Source organism: Phalangium opilio, unplaced genomic scaffold (genome assembly GCF_054372755.1).
Source record: "Phalangium opilio isolate 3A_F unplaced genomic scaffold, DU_Popi_V2 ptg000024l_1, whole genome shotgun sequence".
Classification (NCBI taxonomy): domain Eukaryota; kingdom Metazoa; phylum Arthropoda; class Arachnida; order Opiliones; family Phalangiidae; genus Phalangium; species Phalangium opilio.
In genome coordinates this window covers 1,694,611-1,712,633 of record NW_028324155.1, presented here as the reverse complement: position 1 = coordinate 1,712,633, position 18,023 = coordinate 1,694,611, and the positions used below count along the sequence as shown (strand labels likewise).

The window sequence follows — 18,023 nt, the reverse complement described above, 5'->3', positions numbered from 1 at the left end:
TTTATAAACACAATTTAAACTGGCGTTGGCGTAGCTAATACATTTTTGTAACGCGTTTTCTTTCTTATATTCTTTGCGGAGCTCCTTCTTTACTTTGTTACATGAAAGCCCAGAGGGCCAATCGATATCCCGTTAGCCGGAGCTAGGAATGCTTTATCAGTTTGACATCCTTCTCTCTCTCTCTCTCGCTCTCTCTTGGAGCTGGCTATTTCCCATTTAGTTTGAAGGTTTATTTCCGAATAAGGTTTTCCTTTCGGATTAGCATACGCCCAGGAAACTTTCGACAAAAATCCGCCTTTTTCGCTACTCTTAGGGTTCGATTCCCGTGGCTTGATATAAATCGGTCGCGCTTAACGTCAAAATGTGCACGTGGGTTGAGGGTGGGGCTGGCACGCGGCGGTTATTTTCTCCTTTGCCGCAACGTAAATGTATTTAAATATTTGCCTACCTGTCAATGGTTCTCAGTTCGTCTTGTTGAAAGTCAAGCGGCGGAGGCTTCCACAGGACCAACATTTCGAGGACGCCCATTCCGGATTGGTTAGCTTTCTGGTCGGCTAGGGTTAGAAGGAAGAGAAAAAAGGCAAATAGAAACGTGCGTGGCGTTAATTGGTTTACAAGAAGATCGAGTTACGTCAACGTAAAAAGAAAATTTGAGTTTTTTCCTCGTATATTTATTTATCACACGATTTTTTCTAAATCATTGTTCTTTGAGAGACACTGCATGCTTTTACATACCAAAATAGGCTTGCATATCCATGGGATTAGCGGCGATCAAATGTTGGCACTTTTGAAGCTCCCTCAGCAAGAGTTGCGTACAACAACATAGGTTAACTAAATGTTGGCTATCAACTGGAATTCCTTCTGCAACATCACTGCAATATAATTTTAAAAAAATGTTTGAGTCAACTTAGAACACATCTATTTCTAGGCCAGTTAAAAAAATTTTACCTTCTAATATCCGGCATAAGGATATGATGAGCGGAGGAACACGTGTCTAAGCATTTCTTCCGATTTGTACGGATTTTATCCCGGATTTCGGGGCAATCTTGCGCCTTCCCTATGCTGATTAACTGATCTCGAAACAGCGCCACTTGAGAATTCAAGTCTTCAATTAACTGCAAATAGAAAATATATCGGTATAGTTTCAAAATACAGGGACGTCCATAGAAGTTTTCTTTGAACACTAGTCGAAGATTTCCAACTTAATTTCAAGAAATTTCAAAAACCATAACTTTTTTAGGTGTAGCCAATACATATAAACTTCAATCGTGAACGGAACTGAAATGTAGAGATTAGTTTGTGATTTCTCCTTCGAAATTTGGGGGGCCAAGGCTTTACTATGAAGGAAGCAACAAGAATACTTCTTTTCCAGCACGTATTCGCGTGGTATAAAAAAGTTTTCGAAACTAACGTAAACCCGCTTTGAATTTTAAACCGGTATAACGTGGCACTATATGGTATTCCTTATAGTTTTGCTCGTCGTGGCTATTTGATGTGGATTACCGCACTTTTTTTCGAAATGGTATCTGCGCATACCTGACATTCAACAGGCCCTTTCAAGGTACGACAGTATATCTTATGGAATGGCTCTATAATATTGATTTTAAACTCCACCTTCTCTATGTAGTTTATAAAGACGGCTCTATAGTAAATCCAAACGTACTACGCCTACGGCTTGTACTAAATTGTAAATTTCATCTTGTATAAATTATGTCGAAGAACTTTCAATATAACTGAATTTAAAACGGTGTATAGTCCATGTGGGTGTTGGTGACGGTAGTGTAGCGTAATTTAATTCACATTATCAATATCTTTACGTTAATAATTATGATAACGAAACAGTAGCCTTTTGTTACCTACAAATATAACGCAATGCTGTTCTTTGTTGCCCATGGTAATATAAAATAACACATTGTTTTTTATTATGATTTGGTCGAAAAGCTGGTTGAATAAGTGGTCCCAGTTCACCATTAACTTCATTCTGAAATCGACAGGCCATAAGTCTTGCTCCGTCCGTAAAGATACCGGTCTTCCATACAATAAATAAATGCCTGAAACGAACACTCGCAGCTTACTTTTAACCCAAACTGGTTTCCAACGTGATAGCCTATACGTATTGTCTCATTTTTGAGGCAATTTCAAACAGAGTAAAGGGTACTAGTGGAGACAACTTAGACAAGGATATCCGTCGAAACATTCCCCTCAGGCACTCTTTTCTTTGGGAGGACGAACCGAGTGAGGTATCTCCCAGAGTATGAGGTATCAGCAGAAATCAATTTACAGATGTACGATTTCGATTTAACTTGATATTTCATCCGATGCATGCTGACACAAAACAGACTTTTTTTAAGTTTGATTTCCGTATCGTCAGATACACCAAAACTTTCAAGAAACAGTCCTTTTTTTTTGACAATTAGGATTTACTTTGAGTAACGGACATCCGGTTGCAGATAAAATAAACTGTCAAATATGATAGCGGATTTAGTATAGAAGCCATGCAGTATAGTTCCGGTTTATCTTCCCCTATGAGCTAGGAAAGCGATGATACAATAATACTGGGCGTAATCTCTTAGACCATTCCTACAACCTCACGTGATGTAATTGAGACGTGTCAAGATACAACGAAAGGTTGTAATTTGCTACAATACAAAGGAGGTCTGACTGTTAAAAGTTTCAAGGCGCGGGATTTTTTTTCAACTCTGAAACTTTTCTCTCTTGAAGAAGTGAAAAATCCCAAGAAAAACGATAGCGATATTATAGATTTTCTACTTCTCTACGGCGTATTTTGTCCGAAAAGCGAAGCGGCAAAGTCTTAAGCACTGTAGAGTTTGCTGACTTAAGTCTCCGCGTCTGCTTAGGCTTAACATTTTCCCAGAGGATCTTTTTTTCTTCTTCTTCTTTTATACCTACACCCTGACTTCGTTCGTATATCTTGAAATCTTTGGTTTATTCTTCCTTCTAGGATTTATTGAAAAATACTAATCTTGCAGAGTGAAAAATACTTAGAAAAAAAGCAGCGTGCAAAGACGTTGCGTAACTATCTATTTCAATCAAAGAGCCTTCGATTTTTAGAGTTTGAAACTTTATATTAAAAATTTTTTTGATAACTGTGCCAATTTCATGCTGTTAAATGCATGCGCCTAAAAGGTGGCTTCTCCCTGGACATTGGTGTAAAGCGTGATAAACATTTCTACAGGCGCTGGTAGAAAATACATGGAGAGGTTTCATCCTGAATGTAGGCTTCACCCTTGGCCATAATTTTATTATTTTCTTTTATAATTCGAGAATTATCTTTTATTAACTTAAGGGAACATTGAAGTTTTAAGTTCATATTTTATAGGCTGAGACCAGACACAGAGTTGACAATTATTGACATTTTAGAACAAGTTGTAGTTAAATCACTTTGTGTCGATTTTAAATTGGCAGTACTTTGAAACATTTTCGTAAATTTAGTAAACTAAACCCAATTCTTAGTTTTATCACGCATTTATATCTGTAAATTTTTTAAACAAAGCCCTATTTCGTTGCAACAGAAATCGATGAAGAATGGACCATAACCATAAAGAGTAACATATAGGCCATTTCTATATATGTTTCAAGTTGAACTTCAGTTCATCAATCTACTGTAAATGTACAGCAATTTCCCCGAATCTATTGGGATTAAAGTTTAGAGGAATTCATCTGGAACGACCCGGGCAATTCATCACTCTACAGATAACTATAACCGAGAAGAATAATTCGGCTTTAAAATAAGAGAATGGTCTTTCATCTTCTTTATTAAGAAGAATCAAAAAAGTTGAGACCAAAGCAGTAACCATCTGTAATTTATACTTTATTATTCAAGCTTAGCCATAAATTCAAGGACCTTTCCTTAAAAAAGGACAGTATGAAACGGAAAAATAAAAGAATGAAGAATTCTCTCAATCTCTCAACCTTTCTGCTTATATAGAACTTAAGATGGAGGTTAAGGTGTTTTACCTTGGTTTAGGACACGGAATGCTTTCTACTTGATTACCTTCTCTTTAACGTAAAAGCCAAAATACCGGTAACATTTTTCTTCTCATTCTACTGTACTGATTCTAGATTGTACTGACTCTAAATAAAACCAATTTCTAAAATGGCTTGAATCTAGATTTTTAGCGCCGCAATCTCGATCTGTAGTAGCACTTTCTATTAAATGATTGTTAGAGGAACGGTGAAAGATTGTATGGTGCGAAAGGCAACTTACTTTATTGTGAGAAAAAAAAACGCGTTTCATTTGTAAACTATTAGAAATCAAGGTTAAAACGTGCCTTTAACTAAAGGAGAGGTTGTAAAAGAGTTTAGACTAGCTAGATCCCCGCGATTAAGGCTCTGGAAAAGGAAATTCATCATTAGATTCATAAGTTAACAGAAACGAGTCCGATAAGTATAGGTTTGATATTTCGTTATACCAGAATAAAAAATAAGATTGAAATTTGTTTCTCGCGCCTTTGATGTTACATACTCTTGTTATTATCAATTAGTATAATTAATTAAAAATAAATTCCTCCTTTTGGTTTTCTAGAAGAAATCGCTGCTTACATGGTTTGGTTTAATACAATTTCACAATTTAGGTTGAATATTAACTTATGGTATAATGATACGATTCAAAGGAGAAATTAGTCTTAGCAATTCCTTTCTCCATCATTAAAAAGGGTTTTCTTTCATTCATACCGCGCAATTTCGCTCCACCAGTCAGATCTTATCTCGATCTTTTTTTCTTCCTCCAAATTATCGCCTGGAAGGCGTTTTTCCCTTTTCATTCTTACATCTTTCTCTTTCTTTTCTCTCACGGGATGGTGCCAGAGAAAAACCGAGAGAAAAAACTTCTTTTCTGGTACAATAGTCTGAGGTAGAGAGGTGGAACATTATGGCCAATTTGCGTGGGACTAAATTCCTTTGGGAATTAGAGAAGAAACTATACTAGCTAAAACCCCCTAGCAACGCGTTGTGTACTATAGATTCCTCCTTACAGGCCCTGAGAGTTTCTTAAGCCAGAGTTTCGACTGCGTTTACTTATTATCAGCACTTTCCCATTGCACCAGAATTTCTCATGTCTTACAGGTAATATAGTCAATCTTTATACCTTAAGCCTTGGTATTAATATTTTTTTCTTTGAACCAACTTAATATTCGAGATTTTTGAAAACGTCTCAAGAGGGATTAAAACGTCTTAGGAAAAAAATTGTTAATTAGTTGGCTACGTTTTATATATGCAAATAAGCTAGATTAAATTTTAATATCTTTTCTTATACCTTTGACTTGCGAGAATGGAACCGCGCTGGCTTTGTGAAGCAAAATCAAAAATGTACGGAGTATAGCAGTAACCAAATCTTTTTTGAATATAAATCCAGGATTTTCATTCGTAATAATAAAAGGCACCGGAAATTGGTAAACATTTTTATTGCTTGAAAACACGCAAAAATCTACTCTATTGATATTTTAAACGTATTACAAAAATCAATATCGTTCTGAAAAGGTTATACTTTTGTCCGGAAAAAATATATCTTTTCGTGTATAATATATAAATGTTTCATGTGATTGGAGGGGCTGAGTTTTATACCAAACAAGTCGTTTTCTACGTCCAGGTAATTGCCTTTTTCAAATAATGTCGGAAGGAGTCAAACCCTCTCTCTCTCTCTCTCTACTTCCGTCAATTTTAAATTTCATTTTCTTCATTTCCGGAAATAGTAATCTAGAGTTTAACATGTCAACCCCTTTAAAATGCGTACATACCAAAGGCAAATATAGACTTTTATAATGTCGTTTAAAATACGTCTATTTTCTGACACATTCATAATTAAATTTCCCAAACTCGACTTCTCAATTTTCGTTGTTCCCAACTTCCCTTAATGAAGTCCAATCCTAAATATATAATTGGAATTTGCATACATATCGTGATGTTCTTATTAGACTTTTAATGAAAGGCAGTAGAATTTTATAAATTTATAAACTAATTATGTAACTCGAAACTTTTACCTTTTAATATTTAAACTTTCCCAACTCTATTCTCACTCTTTCTATGTATAAAATACTTCTAGATGAAATAAGAAATATTTTTCTCCGTCCTGGTTCTAGGCCTAGAAAGAAATCACTTCTTTTGATTGCCAATATTAAATTCACTATGTACACTTTCTCCCAGAAGGTATGTTTCGCTCCCCCCTTTACTCCTTCGGAATTTTTGAGAAAGGGAGAGAAGAAGTGATAGACTAAATCGGATTTCTTCCTCTGAAAAAATAAAACGGATAAAAAAGAAAACCGGGAATAGAGAAAACGGGCTGAGTATAAAGTCTGTAGAATTTTCCATGAATAAGCAAAGAGGGGTTATACACGGAAGAAGTTCCACTTTCTTCTTCTTATGCCACGCTTTTTTCTTTATACGTGGAGAGGAAGATGGCGAAGTCTATCTTCTTCTATACGTCCTCAATTCTTGTCAGATTCAGCGTATAGTCTAGTCACGTTCGACGCCTTAAATAACCGCGCGCCCTTTTGTTTTAAGTCCCTTGATTGTTCGACGACGACTTTTGGTCGTGTGGCAAGATCGTGTGGTACAGTTCTTCCTTTTTTCCCCGTGCTGCACCATTTTAACATTCCGTTCTGGCATAGAAAGCCTTTATCGGAGCTCCGAATAGACCGCGTAACTGCCCAGAGAACTGGAGTGATTTGAGGACTGGTGTCGGCCGTAAAAAGTACTGTCAAATGTACAACGTGCCATGGACAAAGAGTAGATAAAAATAAATGTGTTCACTTTTCTCTTTCACATGCATGGCTATTGTCTTTTTGCGGCTGGATTTGCACCAAAAGTTTGTTACTGCACTTATGTCCGTTTCTGGCCGTTTTTTAGAAAGTTTCTGTTGAAAAGGTTTTTTTAGTTAAATTCCAGCAAGGTTGAGGACTACTTCATTGTTGGCTCGTCTTGTAACTTTTGCATTGTTCTCGTATTAATTTTTTACATAATTACCATACCTTCTTTGTTGCTTCATATTTTGTCTCATGTCTTTAGTTCCATGTTGGTGTTATCCATTCAAACCCTGAAGTTATTTAACCTAATTTAGTGTTTGGTCCTGTCTTCATTAGTCCATGACTTGACCCTTTCTGGTATTGGGATCGTTTAAACTGGTCACCAATGACTCCCAGACCGATTGTGTTTTATCGACAACTCGAAATTTCGATTTTTTGTGTTTTTCCTTTCCCCATTTGTCTTCTGTTTTGAAATGTTATACACGAGAGAAAAACGCGTACGTTTCTATAATAACTTCGCTGTTTCGTTTTGAAGGGCGAATAATACATTAACGTAAAGAAATAGTTCGTTTAATGTTATATAGGAAAGGACTAACACCTGTTGGGTCATCGTTTAATGACGTTTATCACGATTTTTTCAACACTGCCATTTTTTTTCGCGTTCGTTCCGTGCATGCTTCGACGAAGCTTAGTTTGAACCCAGTTCTAATGACTCTGTAAATGGATTGCATTCACAATAGGGTTCAGTGTAATATTATAATGGTGTTTTGGCCGAAAACATTGCAAAAAGCCGACTTGTCTCAACCATGGGTCATGATGATAATATTTTAACTAAGGATTATAAACACACCGCTGTGTCAGCTGTATAGAAGCAATACATATTTTTTGACATAGATTGGTACAATAATTGACTGCATTCCATATGTTTATACCTTCAAATGCTAGCAATGGTAATTGTACTTGAACTTGTTAATGTTACAAGTCATCGGAGCTTGTAGTGACAAAAATATTTTAAAATAATTTCCTCTAATATTGAAAGCATGAATCCCTGATTAACCATTAGCGCGAGTAGAAACGGACAACCGCTACTGAACCCACACGTAATTACTAACACTGACTATTGTACTGTTTTCTACTAATTAACTTAGCAATGATTACGCCGTTGTATCTTTGTATAAAGGGTGCCGCACTCCTTTTAATAATAATCCAATCATGGAGGCAACAACGTAGATTTCGTGACCGAAACAAAACATGATGGAAACCTCGAATAACGGCTACGGTCCTTTCTTCAATAACTCCATACTAATAAGTTTTCTTTCTCCTTAGCTGGCTACCTCTCACACTCTACTGTATATTCCTCTTTGTGCTAGATGTATTTTTCTTTTCTTCTCTCACATCTTTCTTTTTGGCGTTGTGGCGAGTGGTTTGGCTCTTTCGTAGGCGTTGCTAGTCAACAATGGGAATATAGTTTCTTTTCAAGAACAACATCGTAAAAAATGGTTGTTGAAACGCGGCGGCAACGGCAACGGCGGCGGTGGCCGACGAACGGAAAGCGAAAGAAGCCGCGAATAAACTCGTAAAGGTCAATATTGTCGGTTTTCTCCAGCTCTGCAGCAGCATGCACTCTCCACGTCCAGGATAAGAAAAAGTTGCCAGAGAGAGAAGTCTGAGAAGACGCCAAGCACGCGTTACACAACCACCACCATCACCACGTACTCTGCCCTCTTGTCGCCTCTTTTATTTCACCACCCGATTCTTAATAAGAAAGAGAATTCATTTTCGGATAGCAAAAACACAAACGGAATTCCGTTGAGGCGAAACTTGATTTTTTCTTTTTTCATCTCGACTGCCTTTTGGCTTTTTTTCCATTTCTCTCTTTCGTTTTGACGAGTGTTGCTGGTTCCTGATTTTTTATTTCATTCCCGCATCCTTTAGCTGGCAACACATCGCGCGAGCCACGGACACGGTGTACCAAAAACGCATGCAAATCCCGGGCATAAATTGAAAAGTTGCGACTTATTTTTTTTTAGCCCCTCACCTACCTCCTATTTACTATTCTTATCTTCCAAACTTTGGGGAAATGAAAAATTGACTGGGTTTGGCTTTGGAACACCATTTTTCTTTGGTTATTGATTGGAAATACCTTTTCGGTTCCGCGGCGAGATTTGTTGAAGCAAACTATCCAATTCTGTGGAGATTTTAACAAGGAGCTATGGGAAATTCAAACCAATTTTTTTTTTCAAATCTTCCCCATGTTGCTGGATATAGAAGTCCGAGCTCGCCCGGGGACTAGATAAGGTTTGAAACTTCGAGACAGGCCATAAGTTAGCCTTTCAATATTGAAAATTGCTTTCAAAAGGAGATCTTTTTCTCTTCTCTCGAGAATTGAGCGCAATTAGGTGTTAAAAGGTGACTTCACAAAAAAAAACTGAAGCCGAAAAAGTTTCAAATCTATCTTCGTGCTTTGAAGTTGAAAGCCTATAAATTATTTCAGTCTGCTTGAATTTAACGTTTATGGAAAAAATAGTCCACATCAGTTTTTCGCCAGTATTTTAAACATAGCTCGCACATGCAGTTTCTTATAGAATAATTACCTAACGAGACTTGGTTGAGTTTAAAAAAGCTTAGCGTTATTATTGAGTTGTCATCTTGGCAAGTTAAAATATGACTTAGTTAAGTTAGTTATTTATATATGTCACAATTATATTTATCTCATCTATTGAGTTATTAATGTTACAATACAATTGTTTTTAATTTCATAAATTTTATATATTATATTATTATCTATATTTATATCTATAACAGAAATCTCAATTGACCCATGACATTTGAAACATCATTAAAAATAAAAATCACGAATAATTTAGTTCAAATTGAAAACCATACCTAGTTTTCAAAATATGAGTACTCCATGCCTAATTAATAATTCACGGTGAAACTAAAATCAATTCGGCGTCTAGAAGAGGGGAAGTGTTTAAAGTTTAATTAGATATCGCTTCGTTATGTATATCCTTTCATTTCCTCCTTCCTTTAGCAATTTTCGATCGATCCTAACACCGTTCCGTTTTCTTCTCTCTCAGAAAATGTTTCGGTTGTGCTCTTCGATTCCAAGGGAAGCCCATTACTTGATGTAAAAGAGTTGAGGAACTATTTACTGCCTATAACCTTCTAGAACTCCCCCCAAAAAAGAATATTGGTTTAACTGCAAACTGAAAAGCGGTCTTACTGTTTTACTTCAATTAATTCACTTCAAAAGCTTCAAATGTCTCGCGTTTATTTCCCTAGTTTGGTCTAAAAGTCAACCAACAAAACCCCGCATGCCTTCCGTGTTTGTTTGTCTGTCCTCTATATACTATTGTTTTGAAAAAGAACTAAAGGATTCACGCTTATTTCACTCGTCCAACGGTCACTGGTTAAACCATACGGACGTTTATATTCCCCCGAGATATCGGCCTTGCCACGCACTGAACCGTCTCATTTCGCTCTTCTCTTTCTGTATGTATAGCTTTCTCTGGCTTCTCAAAACGTTCCCTCCTCATCCCGTCCGCTAAAATGACCCCGAAGGGACAGACTATGGGAGAGTTTTCAAGGCGAAACTTTGCTGCCAAAAGCTTGCTTGCTTGGCTACAACCGAGGAAGATCTACATTATAAAATTGTATAAATGAGCGTTGTTGCATGCATTCATCTATTCATTTAAGGGAATGAAACCGTTATCGACTTTCCGGCGGAGTTATGACGTGCTCGGTATAAGCAATTAGCATAATTATTCCTCTTTTGCCTTGTAATATTTTTCTACCCTAGGACTAGTTTCCATAAGTTTTAACGTAATTTATCCTTTGAAACGGACGTTGACAGGCTCGCGGCTTCGTGACAGTTACGTGTACTTTTAATTCATCTCGATAGAAGAATAATTTCATGGTGTTTTTTCTAATTAGTTTATTGAACAAAGGTTTCAATATTTCTCCAACTTCAAATGTATGAGGTTTTATCTTTAATTGACATGAGAAAAATTCTGACGTACATTTAGCTGTATTATTGATCGGGTTGTAACAGAGAGAATTATAGCAAAAGGAGTAAAAGCCAAAGGATAGCGACATAACTTTTAATTTGTAGACGTAGAATGTGAAATGAATATCCGAACATCTCTACATGGAAGCTTGTTAGAACTCACAAGAATCTGCCAGTTGTTTTGAAATAAAATTTATGGTTCTGAACTAATTACTAAATAACGATTTAAAAGGGTTTCCTTGTATTTCGTATTTTCTTAATCAGAACTCCGCCTTCGAAACAAAAACCGTGCCTACGTGCAAAATCGTGTAGCGTGATTTGGATCGTAAATTTTTTCTTTTTTCAATCCAGAACTTTTTCGCTTAAAAAATCCATTAAATCTCATGGATACTCTTAACTTTCTCTATAGCTCTTGAGTGCCTTAGTTTCCCCAAATATTTTACCATAGAATAGAGGTTTTTCAATGGGAATATTAATACAAACCAAGGTTCTCAAAGCACTTACCCCCTTTCTTTTTATAACGTAAGTTCTTTTAAAAAGTTGTATAACAGTAACTTCTAGAGTAACTGTTATTTATCCTATTAAACGCCTATCCGAAGTTTAATGGTATTCCTATCCCGCTATAGATAAACTTCAAGGCTTCTTGCGTAGAAAAATAGACTAAGCAATTTTGTTAAACTTAAATATTGACGATCATAGCTTCTTTGACGTTACTTGCCCTGCATAGAACCATTTTCCTTGAGAGAAAAAAAAATATTGCGTTTTTGGAATCCGCTGGATTTTATACACATTTATATTTACATTTTTTTTTTTGAAGTTCACTGAAAAAGATCTTGGACACAGATTTTACTTGATATATTTTTTATCCAAGGTAAAAAGACCGATTTAGATTTCCATATTTTTGTACAGGGTGTTTCAAAGAAGGTCGGTAAGAACGGAGTACAGTCGGTTCTATGTACCATTTTGAGTCGAAAATGTTTTATGACATTTTGTACCAAAGACCATCGTTAACGAGTTATGATTGTTACATTGTTTTACGAATGACTTCTTAAATTTAAGTTACGCTAATTTAATTAAGGGGACCCCCTTAATTAAATTAGCGTAACTTAACTTGAAGACGGTGGCTCTTGGGTAAAAATGTCATAGAGGAATTTCGACTCAAAATGTTCCATAGAACCCACTGAATTTCACTCTTACCAAAAAAGGGTTTTTTTACACCCTGTTTGTAGATATACTATTGGCGCGATTTCATAAGTCTCCCAAAAATTGCTTGGTGGCATCTCTCGTGATCAGATGACCATCTCTTATTTCGGGCTAGATCTTTTGACCCTCGATCCTAACCTCCTCGAATATTTGTTTCGACTATCGACCTTATTTTCTATCGCTCTCTGAAGATTTTTACTCGGAATGAGTCGGTACCGCGACGGAAATTCGGAAATGGCGATTTCTTTTCTAGCTCGCTTTCTGAGTTTGGCCCAGCGATTTCTTCCTCTTCCGCCTTCTTTTCTATATAACTCGAAGTTAGAAATCACCGGGGCCAGCATCTCTCCCTAGTGGTCGGAAGCCCAATTTCCTAAATAGTCTATTTTCCAGCAAAAGGTTCTTCCCCTTCGACCTATGGCAAATCCATTTATAAGCTGCTATTCTTCCAAGTTGTTTTTATTTTTATCTTGGCTTTTGTTTAGATGTACTTAATCCCACTGATTCCTCTCCTCTGAAAAACCAATGGGAATTTTCTTGTTTTTTCTTATCCATTTTACAAATCTTTGAAATTGTACCTTTTCTTATATTTGAGGCGGAAAACTTTTTATTTTGTTGCAAAATGAAACTTTGTTTCGCATTTTTCTTTTCTCTTGTTTTTAACTTTAGAAATGTGGTTTTTTTGTTTGTTTTTACTTAAAGGTTAAAGGTTAATATTGCCAATGTCGTAGCGTGAGCCGTTGGATGGTATAAGGTTGGGAGTGTTGTGGCACAGTGCCCTCTGTAGAGCGGATGTCCGCGTAGCCGATGGGTCACCAGGTTGTTCTAACTAGGGATGTATCTGGTCAGAGTGGTAACGAAGCAGGCAAACGTCCCCGCGTCCAGAAGTAACGTGAAGGCGTCCAAGAGTGGGTTGTGAAGTACAACCCTACCGATAAGACCATACGACGTTCTTTGTAGAACAAATACTAACTTTGTTAAAACTTTATTGAGATTTTTATTTAAAATTTGATTGTTGGGAGTCGACCTGCAATCAAACCAGTTGGAAGCTAGAATCGTTTCTATGCTATAAATTGCCCAAAATGACATTGTCTAAGTTAAAATCGCTAACGGGGATATCCTGGAACGAATCGATCCCCTGAGATGATTACATATACTTTACATTATTTATTCCCTTATATAAGGGTAAAAATGATTTATGCGTTTTTCTTGTAGTATTTACTTCGGTGTCAAACGAGACTTTTGTCGAAGGAAGGAGTAGTATTCATTTTGGTATATACTCTTCCTCTAACAGGAGGATGTCTGGTTGTAACCAAGGGACTAATATCTCTTCATAAAACTGGGGCTGTCAAAAAAACTGTGTGAAATATAGAGACAGTTCGGGTGATGATTCCAGTTCAAATATACCCTCGCGGTTTTAATCAGAAATTCTATATTCAACTCTCTTTATTCGGAGAATCCAATATTGAAAGGCTTACATTCGTAAAAGTTTGAAGATGGATCTAAAGCTCCTAACATTGTATTTTTACATCGCCATAGGTACGAATCTTTAAAGGGATTGTGAAACAGAATTAAAGAGACACTCAATTCTTCTCCCTTACTTTAGACACAAAATTTGTCTGTTTCCCGTTCACTTATTTACTCCAAAAACCAGATGGAAGACTTCTTAATGGACAAAACTATTAGCCATATACGTAGTTTAGGTTCTTTTGAAGACCACTTCGAAATAAATCCGCAACCAATGAACACCTGCATGTTATAAAATAAGTGTTAAGTCACCGTGGTATGAGCTCACTTATAACTTTGTTTTACTTCCACTTTAAATTTTAAAAGATCGGTAAAAACCTCTCGTGAACGTTTTATTCCATTCTTCGAATTTTACGTCGAATTTTTCGCTCCATTTATTTGGGGGGAAAAAAAGAAAAAATGCCCGAGTCCTTTTTGAAACTTTCCTGTTGAGAGTTTGTAGCTTTAACCCCTTTTTAGCACGAAACGGAATAGTTCTTCAACTTTTTACGAGTGACTCATCGTGGCGTACACTAACTTTTTTGTTAACCCTTTAGTCGTACATTACATTCACTAGCCTACGTGTTCTTTCATTTTTGAACCCCACCTAAAAAAAGGGGTATCCATTCTGAAAACGTATTTGTTGCGTCTAGATGTTTTTATGTCAACCAGAGTTTGCTGTTTTGGTTAAACTATTCCCTGTTGAGTTACGTATACATTTTATGTCGTAACATACGCTTTACGCGTACCGTATCTTTCGGTTGAATTTAAGTTAGGTCGTTTAATATGCGATACCATGAATTTCCCTTTTTAGTCAAAATACGTGTTGCTGTCCGTCGTTTATTCCAGGCCGAATTTGACCGAATATAAACTGAACCTTAGGCCTTTGTGAACTGTTATACGTATCTTTGCGCGTACTGAATACTCTGATTGAAATTTATTACCACGGAGCTTCCGAAAATGGGCGGTTTCCCGATTGGCCTAAACTCTCGCTGTTCCTCTAGCCATAATTTCGCTCATAGCGTCGAAGGATCGCTATAATTCTCTTCGCAATTACGTTGGAGCGATCTTCCGCCCCGCGTCTTCTCCCGCCTTCAATGGCCACTCTTTCCCGCAAAATTATAACCCTTAAATTATGCTATCCGCGTAACGCGCCCGCCTACTCCTTCATTAAGAGTAATAAGCTGATAGTTATTTTTGTTCGTCAAGCTCCTTCCGTCTACATTGGGATATACGTTTTATTCGAACTACACACAACTCTATAGAAGTGGGAAATGATTATAGAAAGTTTAATTTCACTCGAGTTTACTTTCTAAACTAAAGGGACAATCTTTAATTAAAGGTAAATTCGGATTGCATTCACCGGATCTTCTCGGTCTTTAAAGGACAAGTCATAGTGATTCCTGAAACTATAGAAGATCTCAATGAGAGATTCAAATTGATACAGATGTCAACCAAATCAAACGATATGTAACCAATAAAACCGTTTTTAAGCTATGACAGTCTTCTATAATCTAGAAATTGTAGTAGGCTTCGCAATAACAATGGTCTGGGGAGGAAGAAGTAAGAAATTGATTCAAGGCGCCCTTTCTAAAATGGCGGTTGTTTTAATTTAATTTAAATCAAATACTGTACAGCACCTATTCCACTATTTCAAACCGTCGTCGACTTGTTCTTTAATGCCTACACCCGTACCTTGAACTCATCTGCGATTCAGCTATACCCAAAATACGTAAGACAAGTATATGGCAGGCAACTAAGTCTATATGGTTCGTCCACCGTAACAAACGGATTAAACTACAAGGCGTGCGATCTGAATACTTAACACAGAGACTACCTTGGTAATATATTCATCCCCTTACTGTTCAATTCATTCTAGCTGTATGGATGGACCGCAGAAGTTCCCTTTAAGATCTCTCTCTCGGCGTTTAATCTCCTTTAATCATTGAACCGGGCTGCCATCTCATCTATTCGGTTCCCGATTTAAATCCCGACGGAATTACGAGGCTTAAGTCCTTTCTAATCACCGTTATCGGTGGATTTCCCTTCTGTAGGATCGACGTTCGTGATGCTCCAATGAATATAGCTAAAGGTAGTATACGTATTAATCCAAGCTGACTGTCTGTCTATTTTCCCTCCGTTTGTCTTTTATTCCTCTAAATGCAACGAATGAATTTGACGCTTCCGAATACTTAAATGCGAATTTTCCAATATATTTCTTCAAGGAAAAGCTATTAAGCCTTTAGAGTTTTAGGATGTCGGAATAACGTTCCCACGAGTTGAATGCAATAAGTTTTCTCAGCGCTGCGGGATTCCCTAAGGTAAATCCGATTAAATTCACCCATTACGTTGTCTTATAACGCTTCGTTAAACCGATTTTTAATCAAGCGAATCCGGAATTGTTGCCTTTGGGAAATATTTTCTCCCTGAAAATCCGAATGAAATGGTTGAAACATTTCTATTTGGATCAGACAAGTGCAAATTTACGTTTTGGGATATTATAATCTTATTTTCTCAAAAGTTAATGAATTTTACAGGGATTATCATATTGCTTATCAAACCAACCAGGTTCAAATAAAATTTTAATCAGAGGTATATGAATCTTCTTTGTGAGAGAAGGGTTTTAGTAATCAAGCCAAGCCATGGGAAGTTTATTTCTCGTTTTGGGGGAGTAGGATTGACAAATAATAAGCGATGAAATATATAAACCATTTTTATTTGGGTTTAATTAACTTGAAAAACTAATTAGCCTCGCAGGTTTGCTGAGACCCATTACCAAAGGACGCAACCTTTGTCCTTTGCTAAGACAAGGCTTGTGAGTTGAGTTTTACAATTTGATATAAGATTGTTTGCAATTTTTAATTTGAAGACGATTTCAAAACATAATTTGAACGTATAACTTAAGATAGTTGTAGTTGCCATTAGTTATATAATTATTTACAACCCTTTGCAGCTCTACAAGAGTATTTTAAAAACATAGCTGCGTCGATAATGCCTCATTGTAGGTAAGTTAAAATGCATATAGAAAACATTTCAGTGTATAAGTAAACCTATTTATTTTAAAAATTGATCCAAAGTGGCTAATATACATAATCACCTTGACAGTGGCCATCAATCTAAATTAAGATTACCAGTATTCTTATCTCGTAACAAAAGGTTAAAAATTGACGAAACAACGTGACCGTCTGTTTTCCCTTTTATTTTCCTTAATAACGGGGAAAGGAAGAAAGTGGTTCTCACATTAAGAAATCCGTCTTACAGTAATGTTGGAGTAAAGAAAAGAAAACGAGCTGAGGGAGAGTGCGAGAGAGAGAGAGTGAGAGAGAAGGAGAGAGGGAGAGAGAAAAGAAAAAGAGATGAGAGTAAATGCGTGTGGGAGGCGGAACTATCAACAACATCTGGAATCGTTAAAATCTTCCGAAAACTCCCAGAAAGGTAAAAGCATGATGGGCCCACGGAGTCGAGAGAAAGAAACCGATTCGGCAATAGAGACGGAATAAATTCTCCGGAGATTTCTTTTCCAACACTTTGTTCGTGTTTCCCGCCTTAATAAGAAAGAAAGTACTTTCTAGGGAAACAGGGAGCCAACGTATCTTCTATTTTAAGAAACATTTACTTCATAGATGTATTAATTTCTGGAACTCGTATAAGAACGTCGCGTTTTTACGCCCTCAAGGTCTCGGCGGACTTTGCTGCGCAAATAGCAGAGAAAAATCCACAAGGATAAGTTTTCCTAAAGCACCGAGTGTGTAGGAGAAACGCGTTACGAGAGAAAAACGGAAGAACCATCTCGTTTCAACTTCGGCTTACAATTCGCACTGTTAGTTCAGTGTAGTTTTGTTCGGGTGCAATTTGCGAACCTAGAAAAATCATCAGTTTTTTTTAAAGAACTAAAATAAACCGAATCGAATCGAACTGGCCAACATTTTTTGCGTAGTTGAGACTGTCTGTCAGAGTCAGAGTCAGCCTTTCTGTCCTGTAATATCAGGAAAGACAATTTTATGGACCAACTACTAGCATGTCTGGGGTTTTAATCGTGCGTACGTTTTGTACAATTCTGGCCGCCATTTTTCAAGATGGAAAGTTAAGAGTAACTTCCACGTGAAATAGGCCTATAAGTTTTCTAGGTAAAGCGGTCCAGTCTATCGGAAATAAATTGGTACAATGTAGCAGTTTAAAAACTGTTGCAAAAATAGAACCGAAGAAAAAAAGAGCTTGAAGAAGAAGTTTGTTATAACGAGCTCTTCTTTCTTTATACCTCAACTCTATCGTTCACGATCAGCTTTCCTTCTTCTTTTCTTTTTCTTTGTCGAGGGCGTTCTAGGATTGATTGGTTATGAACGTGTAGGATGGGAGTAATAAAAGATATGTCAGACCTAATAGAACTCTTATTCCTTCCAGTCCTTTCTCTATACAGACAACCCCTTCCTTATCTTTTTTTCGTCAATTGTATACGATAATTTTACTTCTTTGTAAAACTCTCTTTGCAACGTGATTATCGCGAAATGGTTAAGAGTAAGTGATGTAAATCCAAATATACACATATT

At 36.7% G+C, this 18,023-nt stretch overlaps 1 protein-coding gene and 1 long non-coding RNA gene across 2 annotated transcripts in view; one reads left to right on the top strand and one right to left on the bottom strand.

The window, feature by feature from the left end:
- The window catches only part of LOC149692071 (regulator of G protein signaling 7-binding protein-like), a 34,253-nt gene that overhangs the window by 6,613 nt on the left and 9,617 nt on the right, over nucleotides 1–18,023 (bottom strand). Inside the window, exons 3-5 of the mRNA XM_089867736.1 lie at nucleotides 949–1,115; nucleotides 736–872; nucleotides 449–554 (exon numbers count right to left, since the gene is read on the bottom strand). Coding sequence (XP_089723862.1) covers nucleotides 449–554; nucleotides 736–872; nucleotides 949–1,115 — 410 coding nt within the window. The remainder of the gene's footprint in view (nucleotides 1–448; nucleotides 555–735; nucleotides 873–948; nucleotides 1,116–18,023) is intronic.
- On the top strand, nucleotides 13,861–15,964 carry LOC149692072 (uncharacterized). Its single transcript, XR_016382903.1, has 4 exons — nucleotides 13,861–15,039; nucleotides 15,114–15,208; nucleotides 15,356–15,568; nucleotides 15,702–15,964. It is a non-coding gene; the product is annotated as an uncharacterized LOC149692072 (long non-coding RNA).